At 48.8% G+C, this 24,642-nt stretch overlaps 10 protein-coding genes across 10 annotated transcripts; 5 read left to right on the top strand and 5 right to left on the bottom strand.

Annotated features, from left to right (window-relative positions):
• Positions 1 to 153: 153 nt before the first annotated feature.
• N7458_007072 (uncharacterized protein) lies at positions 154 to 426 on the top strand (the record flags this gene model as incomplete). The annotated part of the gene is made up of 2 exons (XM_056910454.1): positions 154 to 305; positions 366 to 426. 2 exons carry the CDS (start codon positions 154 to 156, stop codon positions 424 to 426), a joined length of 213 nt encoding a protein of 70 aa, XP_056766158.1.
• Positions 427 to 1,310: 884 nt separating this feature from the next.
• N7458_007073 (PfsNACHT and ankyrin domain protein) lies at positions 1,311 to 1,553 on the top strand (the record flags this gene model as incomplete). Its single annotated transcript, XM_056910455.1, has 1 exon — positions 1,311 to 1,553. One exon carries the CDS (start codon positions 1,311 to 1,313, stop codon positions 1,551 to 1,553), a length of 243 nt encoding a protein of 80 aa, XP_056766159.1.
• A 168-nt stretch (positions 1,554 to 1,721) lies between these two features.
• N7458_007074 (lipase family protein) lies at positions 1,722 to 2,814 on the bottom strand (the record flags this gene model as incomplete). Its single annotated transcript, XM_056910456.1, has 4 exons — positions 1,722 to 2,099; positions 2,179 to 2,512; positions 2,563 to 2,734; positions 2,781 to 2,814. The coding sequence occupies 4 exons, from the start codon at positions 2,812 to 2,814 to the stop codon at positions 1,722 to 1,724; spliced, it is 918 nt and encodes a 305-aa protein (XP_056766160.1).
• A 2,524-nt stretch (positions 2,815 to 5,338) lies between these two features.
• On the bottom strand, positions 5,339 to 6,418 carry N7458_007075 (uncharacterized protein; the record flags this gene model as incomplete). Its single annotated transcript, XM_056910457.1, has 1 exon — positions 5,339 to 6,418. One exon carries the CDS (start codon positions 6,416 to 6,418, stop codon positions 5,339 to 5,341), a length of 1,080 nt encoding a protein of 359 aa, XP_056766161.1.
• Positions 6,419 to 9,728: 3,310 nt separating this feature from the next.
• On the bottom strand, positions 9,729 to 11,590 carry N7458_007076 (flavin monoamine oxidase family protein; the record flags this gene model as incomplete). The annotated part of the gene is made up of 2 exons (XM_056910458.1): positions 9,729 to 11,138; positions 11,201 to 11,590. The coding sequence occupies 2 exons, from the start codon at positions 11,588 to 11,590 to the stop codon at positions 9,729 to 9,731; spliced, it is 1,800 nt and encodes a 599-aa protein (XP_056766162.1).
• Positions 11,591 to 12,336: 746 nt separating this feature from the next.
• N7458_007077 (germin family protein) lies at positions 12,337 to 13,026 on the top strand (the record flags this gene model as incomplete). The annotated part of the gene is made up of 1 exon (XM_056910459.1): positions 12,337 to 13,026. The coding sequence occupies one exon, from the start codon at positions 12,337 to 12,339 to the stop codon at positions 13,024 to 13,026; it is 690 nt and encodes a 229-aa protein (XP_056766163.1).
• Positions 13,027 to 14,377: 1,351 nt separating this feature from the next.
• N7458_007078 (GFA family protein) lies at positions 14,378 to 14,884 on the top strand (the record flags this gene model as incomplete). The annotated part of the gene is made up of 2 exons (XM_056910460.1): positions 14,378 to 14,464; positions 14,525 to 14,884. The coding sequence occupies 2 exons, from the start codon at positions 14,378 to 14,380 to the stop codon at positions 14,882 to 14,884; spliced, it is 447 nt and encodes a 148-aa protein (XP_056766164.1).
• Positions 14,885 to 15,276: 392 nt separating this feature from the next.
• On the bottom strand, positions 15,277 to 16,299 carry N7458_007079 (uncharacterized protein; the record flags this gene model as incomplete). Its single annotated transcript, XM_056910461.1, has 1 exon — positions 15,277 to 16,299. One exon carries the CDS (start codon positions 16,297 to 16,299, stop codon positions 15,277 to 15,279), a length of 1,023 nt encoding a protein of 340 aa, XP_056766165.1.
• A 2,612-nt stretch (positions 16,300 to 18,911) lies between these two features.
• On the top strand, positions 18,912 to 21,381 carry tktA (transketolase tktA; the record flags this gene model as incomplete). The annotated part of the gene is made up of 5 exons (XM_056910462.1): positions 18,912 to 18,965; positions 19,122 to 19,264; positions 19,384 to 19,468; positions 19,552 to 19,846; positions 19,907 to 21,381. The coding sequence occupies 5 exons, from the start codon at positions 18,912 to 18,914 to the stop codon at positions 21,379 to 21,381; spliced, it is 2,052 nt and encodes a 683-aa protein (XP_056766166.1).
• Positions 21,382 to 21,838: 457 nt separating this feature from the next.
• N7458_007081 (flavin monoamine oxidase family protein) lies at positions 21,839 to 23,820 on the bottom strand (the record flags this gene model as incomplete). The annotated part of the gene is made up of 5 exons (XM_056910463.1): positions 21,839 to 22,863; positions 22,953 to 22,990; positions 23,055 to 23,342; positions 23,432 to 23,469; positions 23,542 to 23,820. 5 exons carry the CDS (start codon positions 23,818 to 23,820, stop codon positions 21,839 to 21,841), a joined length of 1,668 nt encoding a protein of 555 aa, XP_056766167.1.
• Positions 23,821 to 24,642: the final 822 nt, after the last annotated feature.

Consider the following 24,642-nt stretch of genomic DNA (forward strand, 5'->3'; position numbering starts at 1 on the left):
TAGACTTCACTAAATTGTTTTGAAAGGTTATATCAAAAAACATACAACAGCCAAAAGTATGGCCGACCTCACCTCGCGCCCATCGTTCGATGCTGGGCGACTCGCCGCTTTAGGTGGTCTGCCTTCAGGTACCGTCCACCGCCATCCATGAATATGTCTACTCTACACCTTCGACCCCTCCAGCCTCGCGTACATGCTGCAGATGGATTGATAGTTCAAGGTACGGACACCAGAGGTTCGAAACAAGACACTGCTGTTCGACAGCATCAACCGCTTGCAAAGAATGTCAGCGTCGCCGGACCAAGGTAAGCAATACTGATAAATTACATGGTTTCTATCCCAATTGTCCGCACCTCTTACAATAGTGCAATTCCGAAAATCCGTGCTACGAGTGCACAAGACAATATTCCTGGACAGTTTTGTTGAGGCAATACGGACGTGTTCCGATGACGATCTCGATTAATATAATCGATGTCGTGCGGTCGGGCGCATCAACCAGTGAGATACAGATTGAAGTGACACGCATACTTGGAGGAAGGAACCTTTTTCAGCTTAAGGAATCATTTGCGCAGTTCTTCGAATTCACCTGGCTACGCTCCACGAGGCAACGAAAATACTAACGGCTTACGAGTCCCGTCATCCTCAGCGAGGTTCTGAGATTGCAAAACAAGCTCAACAAGTCTCGATAAATTCAGATACTCTTCCTTGAGTTAGCCTGTATATCACTTCGATCGTTGGGCTGTACACTATTACCGATGGTATGAGTGAGAAATCTCTCCGGCAATCTCGATGGACTGGGACGAGAATGCATGACGCTTGGAAGCCACAGCATAGCCCGAGGGCTGCTATCAATCAACAGTCGCTGCCTGTTGTGAGAGCCAGTCTTTGTCTTTAGAGGGAACCGCGGCACGTGCTGGACCACCGATTTCATTTTCCAGGGGTGTGGCCAATCTCGTCCCTTTCTCCTATTTGCAGCAATAGCAAACACCAGATTTAGAATAGCCAGCAATCGTTTCCCTGGGCACACATGTGGGTTCATATAGAGAGACCGATATTGACCCAGAAACATCCCCTTTCCAATAATCGGGAAAACAGGATGCACGGCTTGGAAGAAGTCATCCACGAGTTTATCAGCGACGTGTTGATGGGGTCGGCCCAGTAGATCGACAGAGTTTGAAGCCTAAGATCTCGGCGTCATCTTGAAAGTAGCTCATGGATGAGATTGACGACTGATCTGGCGTCTCGCCGCCAGGCGCAGTGCTGTCATGGTCAAGGCCGCGCTGTAGTGCGTGCAACCATGCCAACTCCGAATGACCGCCGACGCACCCTACCGCCTGGGTCCTCTCGCGGACGTCAACGCGAAAGGCGGCGAATACGGCAACGCTCTCCAAGCCGCCTCAGCGAGAGGCCATAAAGCGATCGTCAAACTGCTGTTAGACGTCAACACGCAGGGCGGCGAATATGGCAGCGCTCTCCAGGCTGCCTCAGGGGAAGGCCATAAAGAGATTGTCAAATACTGTGTGACAGTATTCGGGCTGCTGCGTATAGTATGAGGTTGAATTCATATGCAGGCTAGACAACAAGTTTTCCTTTCCTGAGCCTAACATTATTTGGCATATCGCTTATTTGGGAAGGATCAGGGTAATGAAGCAACGACACTTTGTTTAAGACCAGCCCCCCTATTCGAGAAACATGTGTAATCATCACAATTAAAATTATGATCACAAATCGCACAGCAATTTGGTTATCTCCGTAGAATTTCCCGATTGGCCGTTCCGACTACAGCCAGTCATATTTCCTATATACCACTGGTGGGCTTGGAAATCACAGCCCGTTTGTCCAAGATTTCCGGCTGTGTTATCGATACCCTTGATAACCTCAATGTCAGAGGGAGTGACATTTGCAGTGTTATTCGAGATGATCCAGTATTCTGGTGATGATTGGCTATACTGCCAGTGCTTAGTGACAGCCTTCTCGGTTCCTAGGATTCTGGGAACTGGATCATCTGAATGGGTGACTCGATAATTCATACCAAGCGTCGCATTGGTAATGATTTCAGCCAGGCTGTGATTTCCGACTTGGGGGCTGCCGAACGTATACTATCTCTTGTCAGAAAAACCGCTTGGCCCTTTAATTTGCTGGTAGGTTGAAGTCACTACAGCCATGGTCAGGACTTACGAGGTCTACCGTTTGGTTTGCGTTCCTCTGGAATGTTGCACCAAGGGTGGACAATGCACCTCCAAGACTGTGGCCTGTGAAAGCAACCGTATAGCTGGGATAAAGTCTGGAGGCACATTGGATTATGGGCAGCACAACTGCGGAGACATTGCCCCACGCGTACAGAAAACCCTCATGCGCCATGCAGTCCGCGCAGAGTTCGGGGACAGGCACCTGAGGGAAATCGATGTCGGTGTCGTAATTTCCTTTGTATTCACTGCCGCGGAACGAGAGAACAATGGTTTTGTGAGTCCTATCTAGGGCGACAAATCCAGTTGTATTGCCAGGATTTTGACTACATAGCGGATTAGCGGTTAGCTAGTAATCCTTCTAAGTGCGACATACCCTTGAAATGAGGTCAGGATTTCGGTATCTGTCCTTTCGAGGTGTGGACATATCCCAGGATCGCAGACGACTTTCGTGCCTTCAGTTGAATTAAAATTATTTTCACAAGTGGCCGCCGCCGAATACTCGGAAAAGAGGGCCAGCTTGTTCAAAAAGACTTCTGTGACGTCTGCTAATGAAATCAGCATCATGTACAGTCGCTATTTCCTTTTACTGACCCCGATTTGAAAGCTCACGTCCAGACGCAAGCATAGAAAACAGTGACAGAGAGAGGATTCCAAGAAAACAGCCTTGTAGAAACATTTTCGTCGACGGAAGAGACGTATGTTGATGTTCTGATTCGTCACCACGTGCTAAATCCTGAATTTAAATGTGAATAATAGGCCACTGAGAGAGAGTAAGGAAGACAAGGTGCCAACTGGGCCTTTTATATTTCTAGGTCCAAATGGACGGAAGTCTCTCGAGAAATGTAGGAAACTGTGATGGCTGACTCTCTTTGTTCTCCTGAATAGGGAGGTATAGCCTTGTGGTAAATGCAGCCGTCCTCCTGACCCAGGAATGCTGTTCAGTGAACATCCTTCGTGGAATTCCGATTAACACTGGCAGGTTACATGCAAAATACCCACCCTGGATGGGGGGCGGCATGGATCGGATATACGGCAGATAACAGAGATGTTGGGGTCAGAATCGAAATTTTACGAGCAGAAAAGGTCCTTAGTCCTAATATGGAAGGTTGACGCCTTAGGCACACGTATTTATGTAGAGGCTAGTACTCATTGCACTAATCGAACCATATATCGAGAGAATGGATTGAACTAAAGCTGAGGATCGGTTGAACGAATCCTCAATAGTTATAACCGTGTGCACGGCACTATTATTCTAATTGTATCCTCGTAACCGTACATTTTCCTAGGTTGATCTTCCGTCCGTTACTGGACGGGCAAAACTCTTCCTTGAGCTGGTCTCTGACGTCGATCTTGCCGATAATGCTCTCTTGGTGTTCGGTTCAACATGGTCTTAATAGCCTCGTGGACTACCCTGAGACCTTTCATATTCTTTTCATAGTCTACCACGTTGACCAATTCCTGCCATTTATCCGCCGTGAGATCCGCGTACTTTGTCGACTTCCTTGCTAACCACTGAGTTTTCCGGATAGGTCGGCTCCTCAGGCTTTGATACTGGCGGGATGAACAATACCCCACACTTCCCAGAGAGTTGCTAGGGACTCTATTTAGTACAGCCAGGCCCACCAGTCTCGCGGTTGACTGAGGACCCTTACTCCAGCTGTCTTCGTGGCGGAGAGATCGGACATCTTCGACAACTCTAGAAACATGGTCGCATTCAAAGAAAGGAGAACGATTCGTTGATGGTAGAATCAATGGGAATCGGGCTCACAGCTTTTGAACGCTGTTATCACTGGTATTGACAATACTAGGCCATTGCAGAATAGGCAAAAAGAACTCTTGAGTTCTCCTGTCTATCCGGCAATCTGCTTAAACAAGAGAACCGCTTACACAATATCAGACGAAGCACATTTCTGTCGGGGAATAGGCGAGACCCTCTGGGTGAGCACTCCTAGCCAGGCTGTTGAGACAATGACTACATACCTTCTCGCGGTGTCCGCTGTTAATCTCGGTCAGGAGACAAAAGTGAATCTACCATCGTTATATAGGTGCGCGGGGTCCCACTCGCACCACCACACCAAAATCAGAGGATAATAGGAAACGAGAACCATCCGACTCTTTTTACCCCACTCGCATTAGGGCCCAGAAGTTAGCATTGTATTACCAGTGACAGTTGTGTCACCCTGAAAGAATATACGAACTCGTTAAGGCTCGGAGATATCGTTTACTAGAGACCTCGTTAAGGCTTAGCCACGGGCAGAATCAAGTAACATCGACGAGTCATAAAACTAGAGTTCAAAAATATCCTCAGAAAGCATCTCTTTCTCGATTCAGCCCAAACAAAGATTGATCTAGAATAAAAGTCTCAGTAGTCCAAAGTATTCGTTTGCTTGTGTTCCATTGCTCGATAAGGCCTGCTACTAGTGAAACTAATATTTACGCGCCGTACTACGGGAGCTGATCACTTAACTACTAATTTTCTAGAGCTGACGTCATTCACTCTAACAAATATGCAAGATGTATAAATCACTATATGCTGGAGTCGTTGGGCCCCTAGGCTGTTTAATATCTATTCTAGCCAGGCAAACTCGGGGCGAACTGCTGCTTCTCGATTGTTCATATTTTCAAATTACTCTCTGAACCTAACCATGACTAGAATTCTTCTACTACGGTTGTTCCACACACGAAAAATATTTTACCCTACAAAACTACAATCTACTAAATACCCGGATTTGAATTAGGCGTGATAGCACTGATCTCGCTGGCTGCGTAGCTTGCCTTCTTGTCTTACCTTCATCGAGAGATGGGCTGTCGGCCTCAGCCCACTATTTATTATGCCTACATTGCAGTTTTGACCGAAGCCTTTTAGATAATGAACATGATTAGGCGATAGAACTGTGTAATTCTGGAGAAATCTTAAATTAATTTGTTTCCTGTCCCGATGAACGACCTATACTTAATGTATCATCCTGAGTGATGCTCAACTTGTTGAAGGACTAACCACTTGTAAAACGACCAACATGTGCCAAAAAAAAAAAATCTTTTCTCAACAATGTAGAGCTTCAACGGCCACTCAATACCAGACTGAATCTGGCACTGTCACAGGATCAGACGGAACAAGCGTCGCCACTGATACATGTGGCCAGACCAGGTTATCGAATACCAAAAAAAACGACCTGAGAATATTGAATTTGGAGTGAGGTAACGGTGATGTTCTTGGGTGCATTGATCGCATGCGGTGGGCTTACAAGGAACACAGGCGCGGGCTGTCCCAACGGTGAAGCCGGCGAGAGTTTCATAGGTGCTTGTCCGACCTTGAAGATTGGTACTTCGAGTCTATGTTGGACCGTCTCGATCCAAAAGGTAGCATTCATTTGGATCGCGTTGGCATTAGGCTTCGTGGAAGCGGGGTTGCCTTCTAGGAAGGCTATGTTCCTCGTTCCACCACCGAACTCTGGGGGCGGAGGCTTCGTTGACACAGTGAAAGCCGTGGTTTTCATAATATTCTGCCATTTGATGGCGTTGCGCAAAACCGAATTTGGGTCGTCCAGAATTTCCTGGTTGATGGTACCAGCAGCAACGAACTTGGAGAGATCATTTGGGAGTCTGAGGGTGGAAACGATTGAGGCATTGAGATTTTCAAGTTGACCAGGCTGCAGTGGCTTGCCGTCAAGTACTGAGAATGGCACCAAGCTGACCAGTGGGATCTCAGGTGGACCTGGAGAATCGCTAGTAGGTGCCAGGCATTCCGCATTAATAGTTGTGCCATGTGGAATTGATCCCATGCGGACGAGGGAATCTCCGAGCACTGGAGTATTATTTGTAGCCGGAACGTTCATCCATAGCCCAGCCTCGAAGTGAATACCAGTTGGGGCACCGTCAGCCCTTCCAGTTTTCAAATTTGTCACGTCGTTGACAACCTGTATATAAGATACTCCGTTGAGAAAGATATCGTCCTGCAAGGCCAAGCCCCTGTTGGGCACGGCACCCAAGGATTGAGAAAATGTGATTGTATCATTTATCAGATTTAGCTCCAAGACGTTGTCTCTTGGAAATGTTGTCGTGTTCAGTGGGCCGCTGTTCGGGCGAAAGATTGTGTTCAAACCAAGGCCATTGAAGGTTCCACTGAAGTTTGCCAGCACACCCAGCGGCGCCGGTACACTGGGCCCCGGCACTCCCCCAAGGGGTGCCGGCGCGATCTGGAAACCAAGGGGAAGAGAAATCGCTGCCATAGTTTCTGAAATAGTCTCTGCACGTTTCTGTCAGTGCTCATTGAGTAGAACTGAGTGAATATGGTGAAAAAGGACCGGAAATCATAATTGACTTTATATTTGAGAAGCACTGTAAGTATTGGTTGTGGAGGAAGCATCCAAAATGCTTCATGTTGTTCGAAGTCACTCGGATATTCCAGCACTGGCATGTTGACCAATCAGATATCTTGCCCTTGTTCGGCCCATTTTGCCTCATACTTCGCGTATTGCCTTTATTAGAGACTAAACTAGGCGTTGTTAGACTCCTTGCGGCACACAGTGAAATGCTATAGGATGTTGCGGGAATGAAGAGCATACGAATGAAATTTGGGAGACGGGTGAACTTCTCTCGCCCTAGACAGCATAACCCACTATCCGAAAGGCCGATTAGCTTTGGGTGGGAAGAAAAATATCCGGCATCTAGTATCCTGCTTCAACATTCTTATTCAAAGGTATGCATTAATTCAAATGTGATAAAATGTGACAATGGAACTGTTACTCTTTCAAATTCACGTTCAGCTGTCTAGGACCCTGAGCATATTCGGAGCCTTCCCCGGTTAGAGGTACCGGCGGGGGAACCCGTTAAAAAAGTCCTTTGCAAAGGGGGACGAGTCCATATATTCCTCTTCCCTCTAAAGTCTATCAAATCTTAGCATTTCCTGATTGGATCTTTGTCTTTTAATCGAATATCTCGATCCTATCTATTTTGCTAAAAAGGATTCTCGGACAGTCACGTGGAAGGGTGGGGTAAGTGGAATTATTTTTTTGATAGGGGAAAACTACCGCTAGCTCCAGCACGTAGGCTTGCCATTCTCGGCCAGCTTTCCTAGGCATATTTTGATGGTATTAGCACTATAGCAGGCTAATGTAACGGGCTAGACCCATTTCGTACTATATGGCCTTGCCATGTAGCTATCTACGCACGCTCCCCATCTGCCAACGCCCCGCCTACTATGTAGGTTACCCGCGGGTCATGCCAAGGTCTACAGCTTACCGGGTAAAATAATAAGCAAATAGTGGAACTTAAGCGTCTAAAGAGGAATCGAGAGCACGAACAGATCAATAGTTAGGTTCTCTGCCAAAGAATATAAAATGCCAAACATTTAGCGTCATCTCCTGTTACCCGCACTCATATAATTTTAGGGTTCCTGTATGTCGGTGAACTTGAGATATATCACCCAATCAATCGAGAGTGTCTATACCCTTGACTGGCTCGATGGTTATGGAGTCGATATGGGACGGCCAGGAGTCACATCTAATGCACTATATTGCACGTACATTATTGGATTTGTACGATAGTTTACTTCTTAGCATATGCGTGATGTTGTTTAAATAATACTATACAAAAAGTCTCGATCCGATGTCTTCGTTAAGCAGGAGTAGCTTCCCAGAGCAAGGCCTGTTACGATTCTGATGCGTAACCTGTTTGGTAACCTAGATTCCTAAGGCTCGCTCCACTGCATGATACCCCCAGGGACTCTCCGTCCTACGCACTCTGGCCGCTTTCCCCATGTTGACTATTCTCATTGTTAGCCTCGGTGGGGTCGAGGTAATCCGGTCACCCCGCTAGCGACGAGGTGACCTACCTGTGCGGCTGTTGGGAATCATGGGCTCGGACCCGTCTGGGCACACCCGTGGCCCGCTTGGTGGGCGAGAGAGCCAGAGCTCAGAAGCCCCTCGCATCGTACGCGAGGCCTTGTTTGTTGAGCATGCTCTCTGCTATGGGGCCGATGGTTCTCTTCGTCATGGCGGCGCCATTACAGTCGCTGTAGGTTGAACGGAGGATGCGGAGAATTTCCGAACCTGTCTGATGGAGGCGGAAAACAAGCTTTTTGTTGATCACGTATTGCACCTGCTCGAAGGAGAAGAACTGCCAAAGTGTCTTGCAGCCGCTCGGCCAATGTTCTGGCTTTTAATCCACCAGAATACGCGATGCTGGACGCCATAAGCCTGGACGGCCTTATTGTAGATCCGTCAGGTCCGCTTGCTGTCATCACAGTAGCGGCACCGGACCAGCCTCGCACCAGTCCCCCTCAAAGGCCTCTGAGGTCACGGTGTGGAGGCGCGGGTCATGCGACGAAACCACACCACATCGCATTGAGGACACGGTCAATCATTCGCAAGGGCTGAACCAGCATGCCATACGGGATTTCGGAGGTAAGTGGTACTTTATGGAATGAAATGGTGCGTACGTTCCATGGCGCATATTTGCCCAAGCGTGGCGCAGACAAGGAAGGTAGGTGGTAGGTGAGTCAGAGATTGAAGGGGAGGAATATTACAAAAGAGGGTTTAGAATACGGGAGAGGATGATTAATTATCAAGGACTGACTCGGTATCTACAGTAATGGAAGACCTGGTTAGGATCAACAGACGTAGTTGGGATGAAGGGACGTAGATACGATGAACGAAAAGAGATGGGGCGAAAGTGAAGTCAATTAGAGGCCCCTAGTATTCGATCATCTAATATTCATCGACATGCCAGGCATCCTGATGAAGTTAGGATGGAAGAGAACTCGTACGAGGACGATAGATCAGTCAGCCAGCGCCAATAATTAGCAGGGTGATCCCTGGGTCAGCTGGAGCTTCCGTAAGCATCAGGAAATCCTTATAGGGCAACAGATTCAGACCCTCCACCTGACTCGTATCGATCTTCCGCCCTCAGTCACCAGGCGAACTGCAGCTTTGCACAAGCTATCTAGGACACATAAAAGGAGATTCTTCATCTTTTAAGCTACCGCTATTTGCCTCTGGGTTGGTCTCCATCATAACATATTGTAGGTTGCGGGGCGCGAAATCAATGTAATGTGTAGAATTATTTAAATATTCTCTTTTAAATCTTCTGTAATGACGATATATATTTGCACGACTAAGAGTTACTGTGGTTATGTTATGGGGGATAGAACGTGACGGAGAGAGTGAACCGTAAGGATCTGTCGCTACGATCAGTGTACCAAAATGAGATAAATCGGCGATTAGGGGTGGAATAACCTATGAATGGAAGACCTATCTTCTTCATTGAAACAATCATATGTGATAAAAACAGTAAGGAATCCTTCCTGAGTAATATCCAAATGTATCCTGCGATGGCAGTGTTTTGCTGGGGCCCTCAGTTGTAAAACAAGGTTGACTCTACAACAGCGGTGACCGCTCGTTTTCCTGATATTACAAAATTGCCTGATAACTTTGCAATTAAAAATTGTTCCTATTCCGCTATAGGGTAGGCTAAATGCGGTATTCCACGAGCCTAGAACACTAACATCTCTGCCGCTTTGCACTTTCCATAGCTTTCCATTTACGGACTTGGCGACTCAAACCAACCCAAATCCACCTCGTCTAGAGAACCCCATAAATTTACCATCTTCTCCATCAAATCCTTTCTGCCTTCTACAGCTAAGACCTCCATGACAGCACGATACGCCGAGTTCAACGCGCCAACAACCCACGCATGTCCACTACTCGTAGCCTCACCCGCTGTATGCAATCTCCCTTTACAACTCGGCCTAAGCAAGGCCGGGAGGACGTCCGAAAACTGTGCAGGTGCAAACAGGGCATAAGCACCGTCAGAGTAAGGATGGTTATACCAGTCCCACAAATATGTATCGATCAGCTGGTCCTGGAGGAATGACACAGATATGTTATGAAGGCGTGCCATATCCTCCAAGACTACATGTGTAATGAACTCTTCCTGTGTGGCACTTCGGTAAAAAGCAGCCAGCCGAGCAGCATCCTGACTCCATGTATAGCTGGCGATCATTGTACCAGGGGCACCGTTGACCTCAAGTCCGTAGGATGGGTACACACAACGTCGGATGGGGAGGTCGGTGGAGGATTGTCCGCCGACGAAGGGCATCGACAACACGTCGGGATCTTCCCACCAACGGGTCTTGAACCACATGCCGATTTTACCTGCGTCATCATAGGCTAAAGCGCGCCAAGCCATTGTGGTATTGTAATGGAGATCAGACAGTGCCGAAGTGTCGAGGACTCTTGTGGCTCCTAGTGGAATTGTGTTGATCACATGGTCATACGAATGCTCAAATGTATGGTTGACGACAACCGTGAGGGAATCTGCTCGTCCAGGCTTGATGGCGGTGACACGGTTGTACAGTTTCGGCTGGGTTCGCAGAACTTTGAGAAGTCCCTTGATTAGTCTCTCGAACCCGCCGTTGATCGTGACCCATGAGTCAAGAGGAGCAGCCGTGAATATCCATTGTTCGATGACTGCTTGGGCTAGTGACGCTTTATCGAAGGACAAAGTTCCTTCCTCAATGGTCTCTAACCAGTTAATCTGCGCATTTGTAAACCCTTTCTGCAAAAAGTATGCCCGGACGGAGACCTGGTCGAACTCCATAAGTTTATTAAACCCGGCATCGAAGTTCTGCTCCAGTGCGACTATCAGCTCGGAGATCGCGTCATTGTATATCGTATCGGGGTTGCCATCCGCAAAATCAGAGGGTGGGATATCACCACCTTCAGATGTTAAGACACGGAACGTGGCTGCGGAGGCATTAACGCCACTGTGAACAGATATATTGTTATATAGCTGGAATGTATTGTTTGTGGCGAAGATGTATGGGATCAGATCGATTGTGTCGGCTGGTTCCCTGACATGCGAGTTTACGTAGCTAACAACGGACCAGTTTTGCGACCCGATGACTCGGTCCATGTAGGGCATAACAGGAATTCTCATAGCACCCACGTCCTACCTTTCTAGTCAGCTCGGTACTCCTAATACGCTGAGCCGCAGCTATAGCTCCAACTTACAAAATAGTTGTAATACGCAGCCTCTTGTGGCGTCGCTTTCTTTGAAACCTCCGGGTCAAAATAATGAGTATAGATCCTTCCGCCCGCCCTCCCGTCTGCCTCCAAGATCTCGAAGTCAACATCAAGGCTCTGTAGCATCAAAGCTGAATACAATCCGGCAGCACCTGCACCAATAATACCAACCCTCGGCGGTTGTGATAACGGATGGCATTCCTGGTCACATAGTAGCTCCGAAGCACTAGGAGGAAACGTGTTGTAGACTCCCGCGCGAGAGATCAGCTCGCGAAACAGTCGAGCCCGAGCGGTGCCGGCGTCAATAGAGCTTTGGGCGCCGTTCACGCACAGGGAAATTAAAAAACCAAGAACAAGGAGACAGTAAAGATGGCTCATTTTTAACCTCTCTGTTATCCAGTGTGAGAAAGAAATGAAAATGAAGCACAACGAAGGAGAATTGCAGGAGCTTGCGGTCTTTACGAGCACTTAGAACCCATTGTATAAGGAATGTACATGTAACAGTAACCACTTAACCGAGCAGCTACTACTTTCTTGTTATTTCCTAGGCACCACAGAAGAATGAGATATTTTTCGATAATCTACTGTTTCTGTAGATATCCCGTCATGGACCCCATTCTTGAGCCGACGACGTAGATAAAATCAGCTGACCAGATAAGTTCCAGTAAACCATTATTGTTTTAGTAGTGAACTTTAATAGGAATGTAGGACATGTATGTGGACAAACGCCAAATTATCCAGCCTAAAACTTCAAATTTCGAACTATCTTCCTATTGGTGGCAAAGTTTAGCACCGGCACAAATACCTGAAAGTCTTCTCTTGAGATTTTATTGCGGAATCCCAGGGTAACCACGATATTTTGATGAAGGAATTTGGACTGTGTAAAGCCGTGAAAAAAACATATCCAGTTGACAAAAAGGTTATTTGCTTCCTTGAATAAATAACAGCTACATACTCAGCAAGGGGCAGTTGACTGACATAAGTCCTACCTGGAAATCTATATATGTCATATGTTCATGAGCACTTTCCTACCATTTCATACCAAGTTTCGGAAGCGTCAGCCAATCTAAAGCGGCCAAAAATCGAATTACGTCTCATACACTATAATCTTCACCCTGTTCACAATGTTTCACCTGCTGGTCCTAATTGCTATTATTTCCTGCAGTAGAATTGTCGCTGCCATCGATCTTACGCTGACACAGCAACTCATGCTTGCGCCAAGTCGCTATGCAAGATATGCATTGCTGAAGGATGAGGATTTCCTATTCGATTTCGACAACGGTAACAGCAGTGATATTGTTACTGGTGGATATCTTGCTGATGCTACAAGCGAGACCTTCCCCGCTTTGGTTGGCCAAGGTGTGGGAATGGCTATTGGTATTTTGGGGCCATGCGGGTTTAATACGCCTCATTCACATGTTGGAGGCACCGAATTCTTTATTGCGCTCAATGGAACGCTTCATTCGTACTTGGCGCTTGAGCCCCCGGCCACAAACTCTGGCGCTACTCCCAGGGTCGTCAATCTCACCATCAATGCCCTTCAAGCTACCATCTTCCCCCAAGGCTCCACTCATATGCAGTTCAACCCCAGCTGCGAAACCCGTGCATTTGTCGCTGCATTCGGAACTGATGATTTTGGACGGGTTCAGCAGTTCGAAGCGCTTTTTTCCGTACCTGACGATGTGCTCCAAGACAGTCTCGGCGAAACACTCAGTCCTGCCCAGATTGACAACGTCCGGCAACATATCCCTGGCCTCGCCATGAAGAGCATCAGTCAGTGCAGAGTGAAATGCGGAACGTCACAACATTGGTAGTACTCATCCACGAAAGGTATTCACCAGGAAGGGTTGAAGCAGCTCTGTGTTAATGGGATGCCTGATACGGCTTGTCAGATTGGCTCTCACCGACACTCACCATATATTTTCTTTTCGATTTTGTTTGTCTCCTATTTCATTCTATAAGGCTTTCCATTCTACTTTTTGACGGCTCAGACCGGGCAGCTCTGTGACTGTCTTAAGCTGCCCCTTGCCGTAGGACCTGGACCTGTTTCCCGTGGGCTCATTCTCCTTCTTTTATCGAGATATATTTCTATAGTGCCTCGACATTAGTTTTCTATAACCCCCATGAAACTATCTTCGAAATTAGTTTACTTTATACTATTCCATACTAGTAGTTATTATCCTACACCGCATTCTACGCGTCTCCTAATTCTATATCTATAGGTAGAGATAAAGAGCTCGACTCATATATGACAGGATCCGCATGTGAAATATGAAGATATACTCGTAGACGATAATAAGTTTAGAAGCGGTTAATTTGCAGGCTTTTACAAGTTGAAATTATCCGGAAAATCTTATGATATGTAGGATAGGCTCTATTAGCCTGTCGACCAGGTAAGGAAGACAACCGAATTTTGGTAGAGAGGAGGTCAAGGATAGCGACTAGATTGGATACAACGTAGCACGTATAATTCTTTTATCGAGGTTCTTTAAGAAGTCCTTTAGTAGTATCTTCTCTCGAACGGCCGAGTATTAAGAAAATAAGAACATTAGATATACGCCCTAGTGTTTATACTTATAGCCCGGACTTAAGTGAAAGTAGGAGACTAGGTGATCTAGGTAAGAGTCCTCGCCCTATTCTCACCCGCTCTTACCCTATTCTCACCCCGTTCTCACCTCTATCACCCTAGTCTCCGAACTTCTCACCTATATCACCCACACTTACCCTAAAATCAAATCTCAAGCTATTTTAGAGCTTAGGGCGCATTGAGAATTGGCCGCGTACTGTAATAGGTTTAACTACGGCTGAGCGGACGGGAAGCCCTGTTCTCTATACCCTATAGTCGTATATGCTAGACGTTGAGTTGGAACAAGATATATACTCTAAAACTTTGTAAGTATAATATATAGAGTTCTAAATGTATCGTTAATGATCACAAACAGCCTGTGCTATTTACTTTCAAAAGATGTTTCAAGAGTCACGGAATCGAGATAGGACCCGAGATAACACAGGAACACAGCCCCTGAGATAAACCCTAACTGAATCCTACACTAAGCCTCTTTTGGTCCGATCTGGCGGGGCTTCATCCTGTGCTTGTCGATTGACTTCCAACGTTCACTTTAAGTCCAACCCCAAATAGTTTCCATCACCAAAAGGCCGCCTACCATGGCTCCAGCATACTTGACTGGCGCTTGCCTATGCAAGAACATAGCATACCGCATCACTCTACCCACGCCAGTTTCCTTGCCAAAGGTAGGCACATTCCAAATACCTACTCCTCAAACCAAAAGCCCATTTTAACACACTCAATAGGTAATCCTCTGCCACTGCACAAACTGCAAACGCTACACAGGCTCAGGCTTCTCCGCCAACATTGTCGTGCCACGATCTACTTTCGAGTACACCAAGGGTTCGCCCAAATTGTACTCAGATCGCAGCAACAAGGGCGTAATCGTGCTGCGCGAATTTTGCCCTGATTGTGGCTCACCGTTTACGTCGCGATCTGGCGATGATGAAGAGGAGGTTGCGGTCAAGTCGGGGACTTTGGATGATGAGGACCGGGTTAAGTGTGCGGAGTTGGGGTTGGAGATTTATTTTCATCGGAAGGATCAGTGGGTTGATGGGATGGGGGATGGGGGTGTGAAGAGGGTTGATGGGAGTATGGAGGGTTAAACAGGAGAAGATCAGAAAGGGCATATGGCGGGTTTCTGATCAGTGAGAGGCGGTTGGATTCCATTCTGGTATACTCAGGTTGGCTTCACTGTGTGGGCAAAGCTGTCATTCGCTAGGCTGCTGTGTCTATGATTTGGGACCGAATTGAGAATATACGAAAAGTTCCGTATCTTGTCAATAATGATATTAAGCGAAAGTCTAGAGATCCTTCTAGCTTAGTGATAGCGTTGAGCAGTAGAAAACAAAGGCCATTTAATTAAGCTATGTACTAGTGAGTAAAGGTAAATATCTACCAAATAAAGACATGAACTACCGGGTCTACCATGATAGCAAGCGTATTTCTTTCATCTTTCAACAAGTCTAGGGGTCGCGTGGCAGTTTTGCCTTTGCTCCTAAGTTAAAAGACCATGGATATCATCGAAATACTCGACTGGAGGTTCGTTGACAGCGTCTTTAGCATGCCGGTCCGCTTCCTCATTCCACTGTCTTGGGATCCGCCAAAATTGTACACGCATTCCCTCCTTTCCATACAATTCAATCTCGCCGAGCAAACACTGCCAGAGGTCCTGGTTTTTGACGGCGGCCCCCGACCTCGTTTTCCAGCCCTTTCGCCGCCACGCCTTTACCCATATTGTTGCACCATTTGCCACGTACTCAGAGTCAGTCGCGATGACCAAGCTCTTACAGCCCTCTCCATCCCAGCGTCTGTACCGTAAAGCGGCGATAACAGCTCGCAGCTCGGCACGATTGCTTGTATGCTGGTGTCTTTCCCCGGTAGGTCCTCTACATTCAAGCGGGAAACTCACACGGCCAGCAGATGGATTTTTTGTACAACGTTTGTAGATGAAAGAGCAACCACCTCTTGCTGTCGGTCCACCGTTATCTGAACACGCGCCATCCGTGTAGATGAGGAATTGGTGCTTGTCATTCGCTCTTTTGAATCGGGCAAGGTACGACGGCAAACATCCTGAGGGATTTCCACCCGAAAGTGGAAACAATCCTTGTGGCCTGTCTGTCGGTTGCGGTGGAACAAACTTCTTCGGAATTACGCGTCCCGTGAAGCTGCCAAGGGGCCGAAACATTTCAAAGTCGGGCCGTACGGGGTTTGGGCGCGAGTTGGGGCCCGGCGAGCCGGGGAGCATAATGGCGAATCCAGCATGCGCTGTTGGCTCCAAACTAGAACCAGACTCGGCTGGAAGGGGATCGGACGGTATGAAACCAAGTTTGCGTAGCCCCTCTCGCACCTTTTCCGGATCGACTTCGAAGTCAGAATCATCGGTTTCCTCTTTACAATCTTCATCTTCATACATGAAATCGTAATCAACGGTGCAGATACCACAGCCACCCAGTCGATGTGGACCACAGACTAGGTGGCCGTTGGGAAGTTCGAAGGGGCTATCTGGACGGAAAGTCATGTTGAATCTGTCAAGGTTGAAGTGAAGTGTTTAGTGAGGCTGATGCAAATTTTCGGCTCAAATGGAAGTAATTGACTTTTGAATATTGCTGGTTGATAAGGCTAATGGGAAGAAGTTAAGGCTTGATACGGATCGGGCGTGGCTTCACACGGTGTTTTTTTAATATCTTTTTTCGAGAATGAAGGTAATCTGATTTTCAAGGTCTAGACCAGAACCTAGCACAGCTGGAACCAGCCTGCGTATATCGAGGTAAAAGATTGGCGCTGTTGCGGTATCCCGTCGTCTCAAGATAATGCGGGTCAGGCACAAGAACGAATTCAGAAGTCAGAAGAATAGAGAGCGAAGACACGGGCAGGGCCACTACTCGGTTCTCAACCTTGCAAAAAATAGAAGATTTGTACAAGTGCTTTGAGACTGACGAGGAGGGAAGAGGGGTAGACGAGTTTGTGCCAGAAACGGCTCGACACTGTCCATCTCATAGCGGTGTATAGTCTTTAAAGACCGCCCGATGCTCCGCCTTCATTATTAAAGCTTTCAATTGACAGTAACAGGATCAGTGGCGAGCCACAGCAAGTTTAAATATAATGAGCAGAATCATTTTTATAGTTAGTAGACATAGCTGGTCATTGACTTCTCCTGAGCGTGGAGTACTCGTGCTCTGTTAGCATGCCACCACTACAAACCTGGTAGTTTCTGCTGGACAAATCCTAGTCAGAAAGGATTGCTGCCTGAGCGTTCAACCGCATCAACTCGTTGCTGGTCACATGACCGTTCCATCGTTAGAGGGATGCTTGAGCTAGATCGATGATTTAGTTCGCTCACGCGATCATGTAGTGGCTATGTCTGGTTTAAAGGCTTGTTCGCTACCCCGAAGCTTCTCACGAAAATTACTACTATAAAGGTTGGGCTTGCTGGAGTTAGCGAGGGCCGGAAAAACCAGGCCCGTAGAGGATACGATTTTCCGGAACGGGCACTTTCAAACCCCGATGCTGACCCCCACGTTTCCCGATCCTTACTCGATTTTGGGCGAGGGAACTGGATGTTCTTGCTCTTGAATCATTGGCATTTCGATGAGGACTCGTTGAGGTTGAAACAAGTAGTCAAGCAGTCGAGATGACCTGCAAGGACTATTGGCCTATTATATGTGGTCCTCGTTGCCGAGCTATGTTCATTGATTTGGGGGGGATGTAGTGCTTTGAACTTCACAGGTACAAGTTAATTCGCAGCTTTAAATCGACAGAAAATCCATCCTCAAGATTTCTTCCCATCGACAATGCATGTTCTTTTGGCTAAAGACCAGTTTAACCACAGGAGTTAGTTAACTTTAGGTACCTAACCTTGAATTGGATGACTCAGCCGCGGCTATGGTCTTCCCATCAGGTACACCGGGGATATTCCCAACAGGTTGTGCTTTATTGTGGAGATTCGGATTTCCTGGAATTTTTTGACTGTTCCCGTGGACTCTGGCCTGGCAACGGATGGAAATTCTACCCTGCAGACCGTACCGAAGGAGTAGGAAAGTAGTGAATCGTCTCGAGGGGCTTGCTTATCTGCAGTTCCGCATGCGCCTGAATTGTTCCGTTGGTCAAGTGACTCGTTCGATCGGACTTGCGCCACTCTGCGGAGCAACTGCCGCGGAAATGGAAATAGAACAGTCTATCTGATAGCGTCCAGACACACTGTAAATAATAGTCAAGTGATAACTTCAAAGTACTCCTACGGTACGACTGCATAGTCTCGGTCTTCAGTGTGAATTATCGGCTAATTTCGTGCAAATCGGAGCAGGGTCCTCCGGGCGGCTCCCGGTGTACCTGTCCTTGGGCCTGTTGGAGAAGCGGCCCGGCAAGTGCGTCTGGTTATATTCCCACCGGGACCACCGGCCACGGGTAATGAGGGATGGTGATGGAGGAACATTCGCCGTGGATAATAATCCTAGGATGACAGTACTCCGCGATCTTGAGTTTTTTTAGTCAATTGGGCGGTTCTAGAGGGGGGGCTTAAATAATTCCCGAGTAATCCTTACATTATAGTTGGACCTGAGTGTACAGTCGTATGTACCTTTACTATGTGGATACTATGCAGAGGTACTTCAGGACCTCGCCACTGCCCCTTGCTGAGTCAGCCCGATGGGCGGAGGCGAACTATGGTTGCCAGAGAAAATCCAGAAAAAAGAATGATGGCAATGAGCCTTTTCCAAAGCCGGTGCTTTGTTCTTTTCGTGTCCGATTATCGTGTAGAATGTAGATGCTGCGATGGGATGCGTGATTCGAGAGTTGTCGGGTGACCCCTGCAGAGACTGGCAATGATTTATCGGGGAGACAACCAAAGCGAGGAATTGCGTAGAGGAATTGAGTAATCCCCATTCGCATGTACCACGTTCTGGCGGTGGTGGACGAAGAACTTACTGGGCGGAGATTGCCCCACCAGACATCATCGCTCACTCTGTCCCTCCGCCCCCCCCCCCCACCAACAAATACACTTCCCCTCCTCCTCGTCCCGCTGCTTTCTCTCTTTTTCTCTTCTCTTTCCCCATTCATAATCATATTCATAGTAAGTCGGACCTTGACTGCTTACCGGTGTCTTCCACTAATTCTCCTCTAGAATCTGCCATCATGGGTTACACTGATCTGGACCAGTTGGCGATCAACACCATCCGCGTTCTCGCGGTATGTCCTCTCATCTCATCCACCCCCCGCTGCTGACGCGCCGGTGCTTCGGATGCCATTGGAGAGGCCATTCACTCCCAATGCATCGAGAACCAGCTGCGCTGCAATGAATATACCATCTACCACACAACGAGCTTAAACTAACGCTGCGCTCAGGTTGATGCCACCTCCAAGGCCAATTCGGGCCACCCCGGTGCCCCCATGGGCATGGCCCCCGTGGCCCACGTTCTGTTCAACAAGTTCATGGACTTCAACCCCAAGAACCCCGACTGGGCCAACCGTGATCGTTTTGTTCTCTCGTACGTGCCTGTTTGCAGCTTTCTGAGCTTCTGCCGTCAGGGAAAGATTTCTACCTTTCTCCGAAAGCTCCCGGACGCTCCCAACGGAACCCCGCGCCTAACAAATCATGATTCAACAGTAACGGCCACGGCTGCATGCTCCAGTACGCTCTGCTGCACCTCTTCGGCTACGCCCTCACTATTGACGACCTGAAGAACTTCCGTGTAAGTACTGCCACGAAGCATTGGCCTCTCAACCTGGCTCGGTGCCACACATAACACACCCATACTGACTTGAACCCCAACAGCAACTCGACAGCATCACCCCCGGTCACCCTGAGGCTCACGACACCCCCGGTATCGAGGTCACCACTGGTCCTCTGGGTCAGGGTTTCGCCAACGCCGTCGGTCTGGCCATTGCCCAGGCCCACTCCGGCGGTGTCTTCAACAAGCCCGGCTTTGAGCTGTTCAACAACTACACCTACACCTTCTTCGGTGATGGCTGTGCCATGGAGGGTATTGCCTCCGAGGCCGCCTCCATGGCCGGTCACCTGAAGCTCGGCAACCTGATTGCCATCTACGACGACAACCACATCTCCATTGGTAAGATTTGGCAAAGTTGGAAATTCCCCGTCATAAGAGACTAACACCTTTGTTTTCTAGACGGTGACACCAAGTGCGCCTTCACCGAGGACGTTATGAAGCGCTTCGAGGCCTACGGCTGGCACACCGAGTGGGTCAAGGACGGTGACAACGACCTCCAGGCCATCGAGGATGCTATCCGCAAGTGCCAGCAGGTCAAGGACAAGCCCTCCGTCATCAAGTTGACCACCACCATTGGCTTCGGTTCCAAGCTTGCCGGTACCGGTGGTGTCCACGGTAACCCCCTCAAGGCCGACGACGCCCAGCAAGTCAAGAAGCTGTTCGGCTTCAACCCCGAGGAGAGCTTCGCCGTTCCCCAGTCCGTCTACGACCTGTACCACCAGCACGCCGCCAAGGGTGCTGCCAAGGAGCAGGAGTGGAACGCCCTCTTCCAGAAGTACCAGCAGGAGTTCCCCACCGAGGGTGCTGACCTCGCCCGCCGTCTCGCTGGCCAGTTGCCCGAGGGCTGGGAAAAGAGCCTCCCCACCTACACCTCCGCCGACCCCGCCATTGCCTCCCGCAAGCTGTCCGAGGCCGTCCTGGAGAAGGTTCACAGTGTTATCCCCGAGCTGCTGTCCGGTTCCGCTGATCTGACTGGCTCCAACAACACCCGCTGGAAGAACGCTGTCGACTTCCAGCCTCCCGAGTACGGCATTGGCGAGTGGTCCGGCCGCTACCTCCGCTACGGTGTGCGTGAGCACGCCATGGCTGCCGTCATGAACGGTCTCGCTGCCTACGGTACCGTCATCCCCGCTGGTGGTACTTTCCTCAACTTCGTCTCGTACGCCGCCGGTGCCGTCCGTCTGTCGGCCCTGTCCCGCGTCCGTGTCATTCACGTCGCTACTCACGACTCCATCGGTCTGGGTGAGGACGGTCCTACTCACCAGCCTATCGAGACTCTGGCTCACTTCCGCGCTCTGCCCAACTGCATGGTCTGGCGCCCCGCTGACGGCAACGAGACCAGCGCTGCCTACTACTCTGCCCTGACCTCCAAGCACACCCCCTCCATCCTGGCCCTGACCCGCCAGAACCTTCCCCAGCTGGAGAACTCTACTATTGAGAAGGCCATCAAGGGTGGTTACGTCGCCATCGAGAACCCCGAGGCCGCCGTCACCATCATCTCCACCGGTTCCGAGGTCGGCATCTGTATCGACGCCCTCAAGACCCTCGAGGCCCAGGGCATCAAGGCCCGTGTTGTCTCCGTTCCTTGCTTCGAGGTCTTCGATGCCCAGTCCAAGGAGTACCGCCTCCAGGTCCTGCCCGACGGCATCCCCGTTCTCTCCGTCGAGGCCTGCTCCACCATGGGTTGGGAGCGCTACTCCCACGAGCAGTTCGGTCTCAACCGCTTCGGTGCCTCCGGCCCTTACAAGCAGGTGTACGCCAAGTTCGAGTTCACCCCCGAGGGCATTGCCAAGCGCGCCGTTGCCACCATCGAGTTCTACAAGGGCCACACCGTCCGCTCGCCTATCAACCGTGCTTTCCAGCAGATTCTGTAAGCAGTGGGTTTTATGGCTGGCTAGTTTAAAATTCTCCTTTTGGGTTTGTTCGATTTTTTTTTAGTTAAGGGTGAATAGCCCTTAGACCTGTTTATGAATGATATAGAGCGATTCTTGGTCAATTGATCTTTCGTAGAGTAGTAGTCTGTTTCATGGCTGTCAGCGGTATACTTTGAGTTCTAAGCAGGGACCTGTATCCTCCAGACAATATACTGTACAGTGCCTCCTCTGGTCCCTTTGGAGCGATGAAGTGCAACGATTCGAATAGGGAAGGCCTTTCACCACTGTGATATTTGGTTTTTAGTTGGTAATTTCAAACTTCGCTAGTCCAGCATCAATGTATAAGATGACCACCCCTCACTGCCTTCAGTAGTCTACTAAAAAGGTAGATATTCATCCATCAACATATCCATAATCCGTTTCTCTACCTCTCTATCTCCAACCGTCCCAGCCATTCCTAACCATCCCCAGCACCCCTTCCATTCTCACCATTACCAATAACCACTTCCTTCCCTCCCACAGACTCCAAAGCCCTTCCATACCCTTTTAAAATCCTCATCCCCACCAACTCCCCACTCCAATAAGCCCCCGTCAAAGTCCCCAACGCAACAAACGGCGCCGTATGATCCCCCGCAAACCAAATCCCCCTCTCCGGCATCCCAACCCTCAAAGCCCGAATATCATCCTCCAATCTAGACCCCTCCCCTAAACCCTCCTCCCCTCCATCCTCCCGTGGCTCGGGCGTTTTGAAATTCATATACGACCCGTACCCGGCTAGCTCATCATTCTGCCAATTCGTAGCTAATACGGCGCGGGGTCGGCAGTGTGGATTGGTCGCATCGTAGTTTGGTAGGAGCGCGTAGTAGGGGCGGAAGAAGTCGTCGATTACATGGAAGTATTCTGGTGAGGAGGGTGATAGTGTGTTGATGGCGGATGTTATGTGTGTTGCGCAGGGGCCGTAGATGCCGAAGAGGAGGGTTGGTTGGGCGTGTGTGCCGAATGTGATCGTGGACGAGAGGGAGTTTACCTCTAGTGTCCAGGATTGTGGGTTTTCGGAGGGCGAGTAGATTGGGTGCAGGAAGTTTGCGAAGGATTGGAATGTTGATTTGGTGGTGGTGGTGGTGGTGGTGGACTCTGACTCGGGTGATTCCCAGAATGCTCTGGGGAAGGTAATGTAGACTTTCTCCAAGCGGCTATATGAAGTATTTTTGATAGCATTGGTAATTGCTGGCGAGAGTGGTGGTTCGAATTTCGGAGTGCCACATTTGAGTGCTCCCAGAGGGATTGTGACGACTACGTCGTCGAATTCCCAGGTCTGGTTCTCGGTGGACGTTACGCGGACTTTGCGGTCGCCTCCTTCTAGACTGCTTTTGTTTTCGAAGTTGATCACCTTGGTTCGAAGGTGAATGTCTGCATGTTTGAGTGCCTTGTCTGCAATTTTATATAGGATCTTGGCATGGCTGCTTGCAACGTAAAGATTGTCTGGTCACCTTGTCAGCGTTTTCCCAAGGTAGACATATCAGACACAGAATGCTAGGGATTTTGATAACCAACAGCAACAATTTACTCACCTCCATCGAGACATTCTTCAAGCCAGAAGTACTTTAAACTTTGCCGTTCCAAGGGATCACCTATAAAGGCTCCCCCACATCTCCGCCATCTGTAAGACTAACGTCTGATCCTGTTGAGACAGTCCTTTCTTGCCGATCTGGTCAATGAAAAAGTCCTTCAAACTTCTCTCTAGTGAGATATTCGAACTCTCTTCGTTACTGTACTTGAAGGCCTCCGTGATGATCTCCCACACCAGGTCTAAGAGTTCTGTGGCTTTATCATGGCTAATCACTTCGCCATTTTGATCGAAGACGCAGGGGTGATCTTCCACTGTGGAAAGGGTTGTTCCTGTTTGTTTTGCCAAATTCAAGATTGGGTTATTGAGGGTTCCATGTATCCAGTTCGGGCCCCTTGGATGAGAGGTCAGCATCAGTTCAAGCCCAAGTCCCAATAGAAATAATCCAAAGATGGTCTTCATAATGAAAATAGTTTCACCCACATATCAACAGCATGACCAAGCAAATTTTCTTGGTGAACCTGTAAGCATGTGGTTAGCAATAAACTCTCTAGTTATATTCCCATTGTTTCCTATTTAAACACCCAACTTACACGCCCACCAAGTCGATTCCGAGCTTCCAGGACCGTAACCTGGACACCATGATCAAGCAAGATTTCAGCACACCTCAATCCTGCAAACCCCGCTCCGATAACCCCCACGTGAATTTTTCTTTCATCCTTCGCTCGAGATACGTCGTCGCGACCCGTCTCCGCATCTCGTTCTTCTGCCAATGGAGCAAAGTCGCGAGAGCACTGGGCAAGGTCCTCTTCCATCCATGAGATCTGCCCAGGCTTGGTATAGCTCTGTTTGGAATGGGCCTTGGCCTCCATTGTGGTTCAAGGCGACCGGTCTAGCAGCAACGGCTGTGTAGAAACCCCAATCGTATCTACGGCGAGTGGTTTCAAGATCGGGCCACAATAACAAAGCTTGGGAAAGACGAAACCTCACCGCTTTCAAGACCGCCTGTCTAAGAAGAAGTAGATATAAAGAATCATACGTTGCTGCTGCTGGCAGGGTTTGAATAGTACAGTACTACGGGACTTGACTAGTCTGGATCTAGACGGACAGTCGGCGATTATCGGCTACCGTATGATTTGGGTTCCACTTGCGATTGATAACAAAAAGCGTAGATGAGTAATTATGTACAGTACTATGATACTATTCCAAATCATTTTCCGTGGTTCAGGCTATTCTCGACGATGCTGTTCCTGGCTATTCGCTCGTGTGAGCAAGGAAAACATGGCGGGGGAGGGGTAATTTCCTTTTGTGGACAAGTCCCACGCTTTTAGCTGTTCAATCAATCAACTGAGTCGTGATTCGACATCAACTATTCAAGTGTCGAGTCATGCTGGCGTTTCGCCCATTCAAGGAATTACTCGCTACCAATACAGGTAATAGCACACATATCTCACCAAATCTCATGCAGGGTTCCTGCCAACCAAGAATATTATTGCGACATGGCTTCTTCTCGACTCGTCAACATTTCTCTTTCTCTCCGCCCCGCTCTAACTGGATAAGTAATCGGGCCGAGCCTTGCCTAACATGAATGGCATACTGTACTGTACCAAATACTTTAACACAAACCAATCGCGGTATGGCTGGCGGGACGCTTAGCGCTTAGACCCTCCCGTTTTCCCCGCGGCTCCGCCCCT

Source organism: Penicillium daleae (genome assembly GCF_028827525.1).
Source record: "Penicillium daleae strain IBT 16125 chromosome Unknown utg000006l_segment0_segment0, whole genome shotgun sequence".
Taxonomy (NCBI): domain Eukaryota; kingdom Fungi; phylum Ascomycota; class Eurotiomycetes; order Eurotiales; family Aspergillaceae; genus Penicillium; species Penicillium daleae.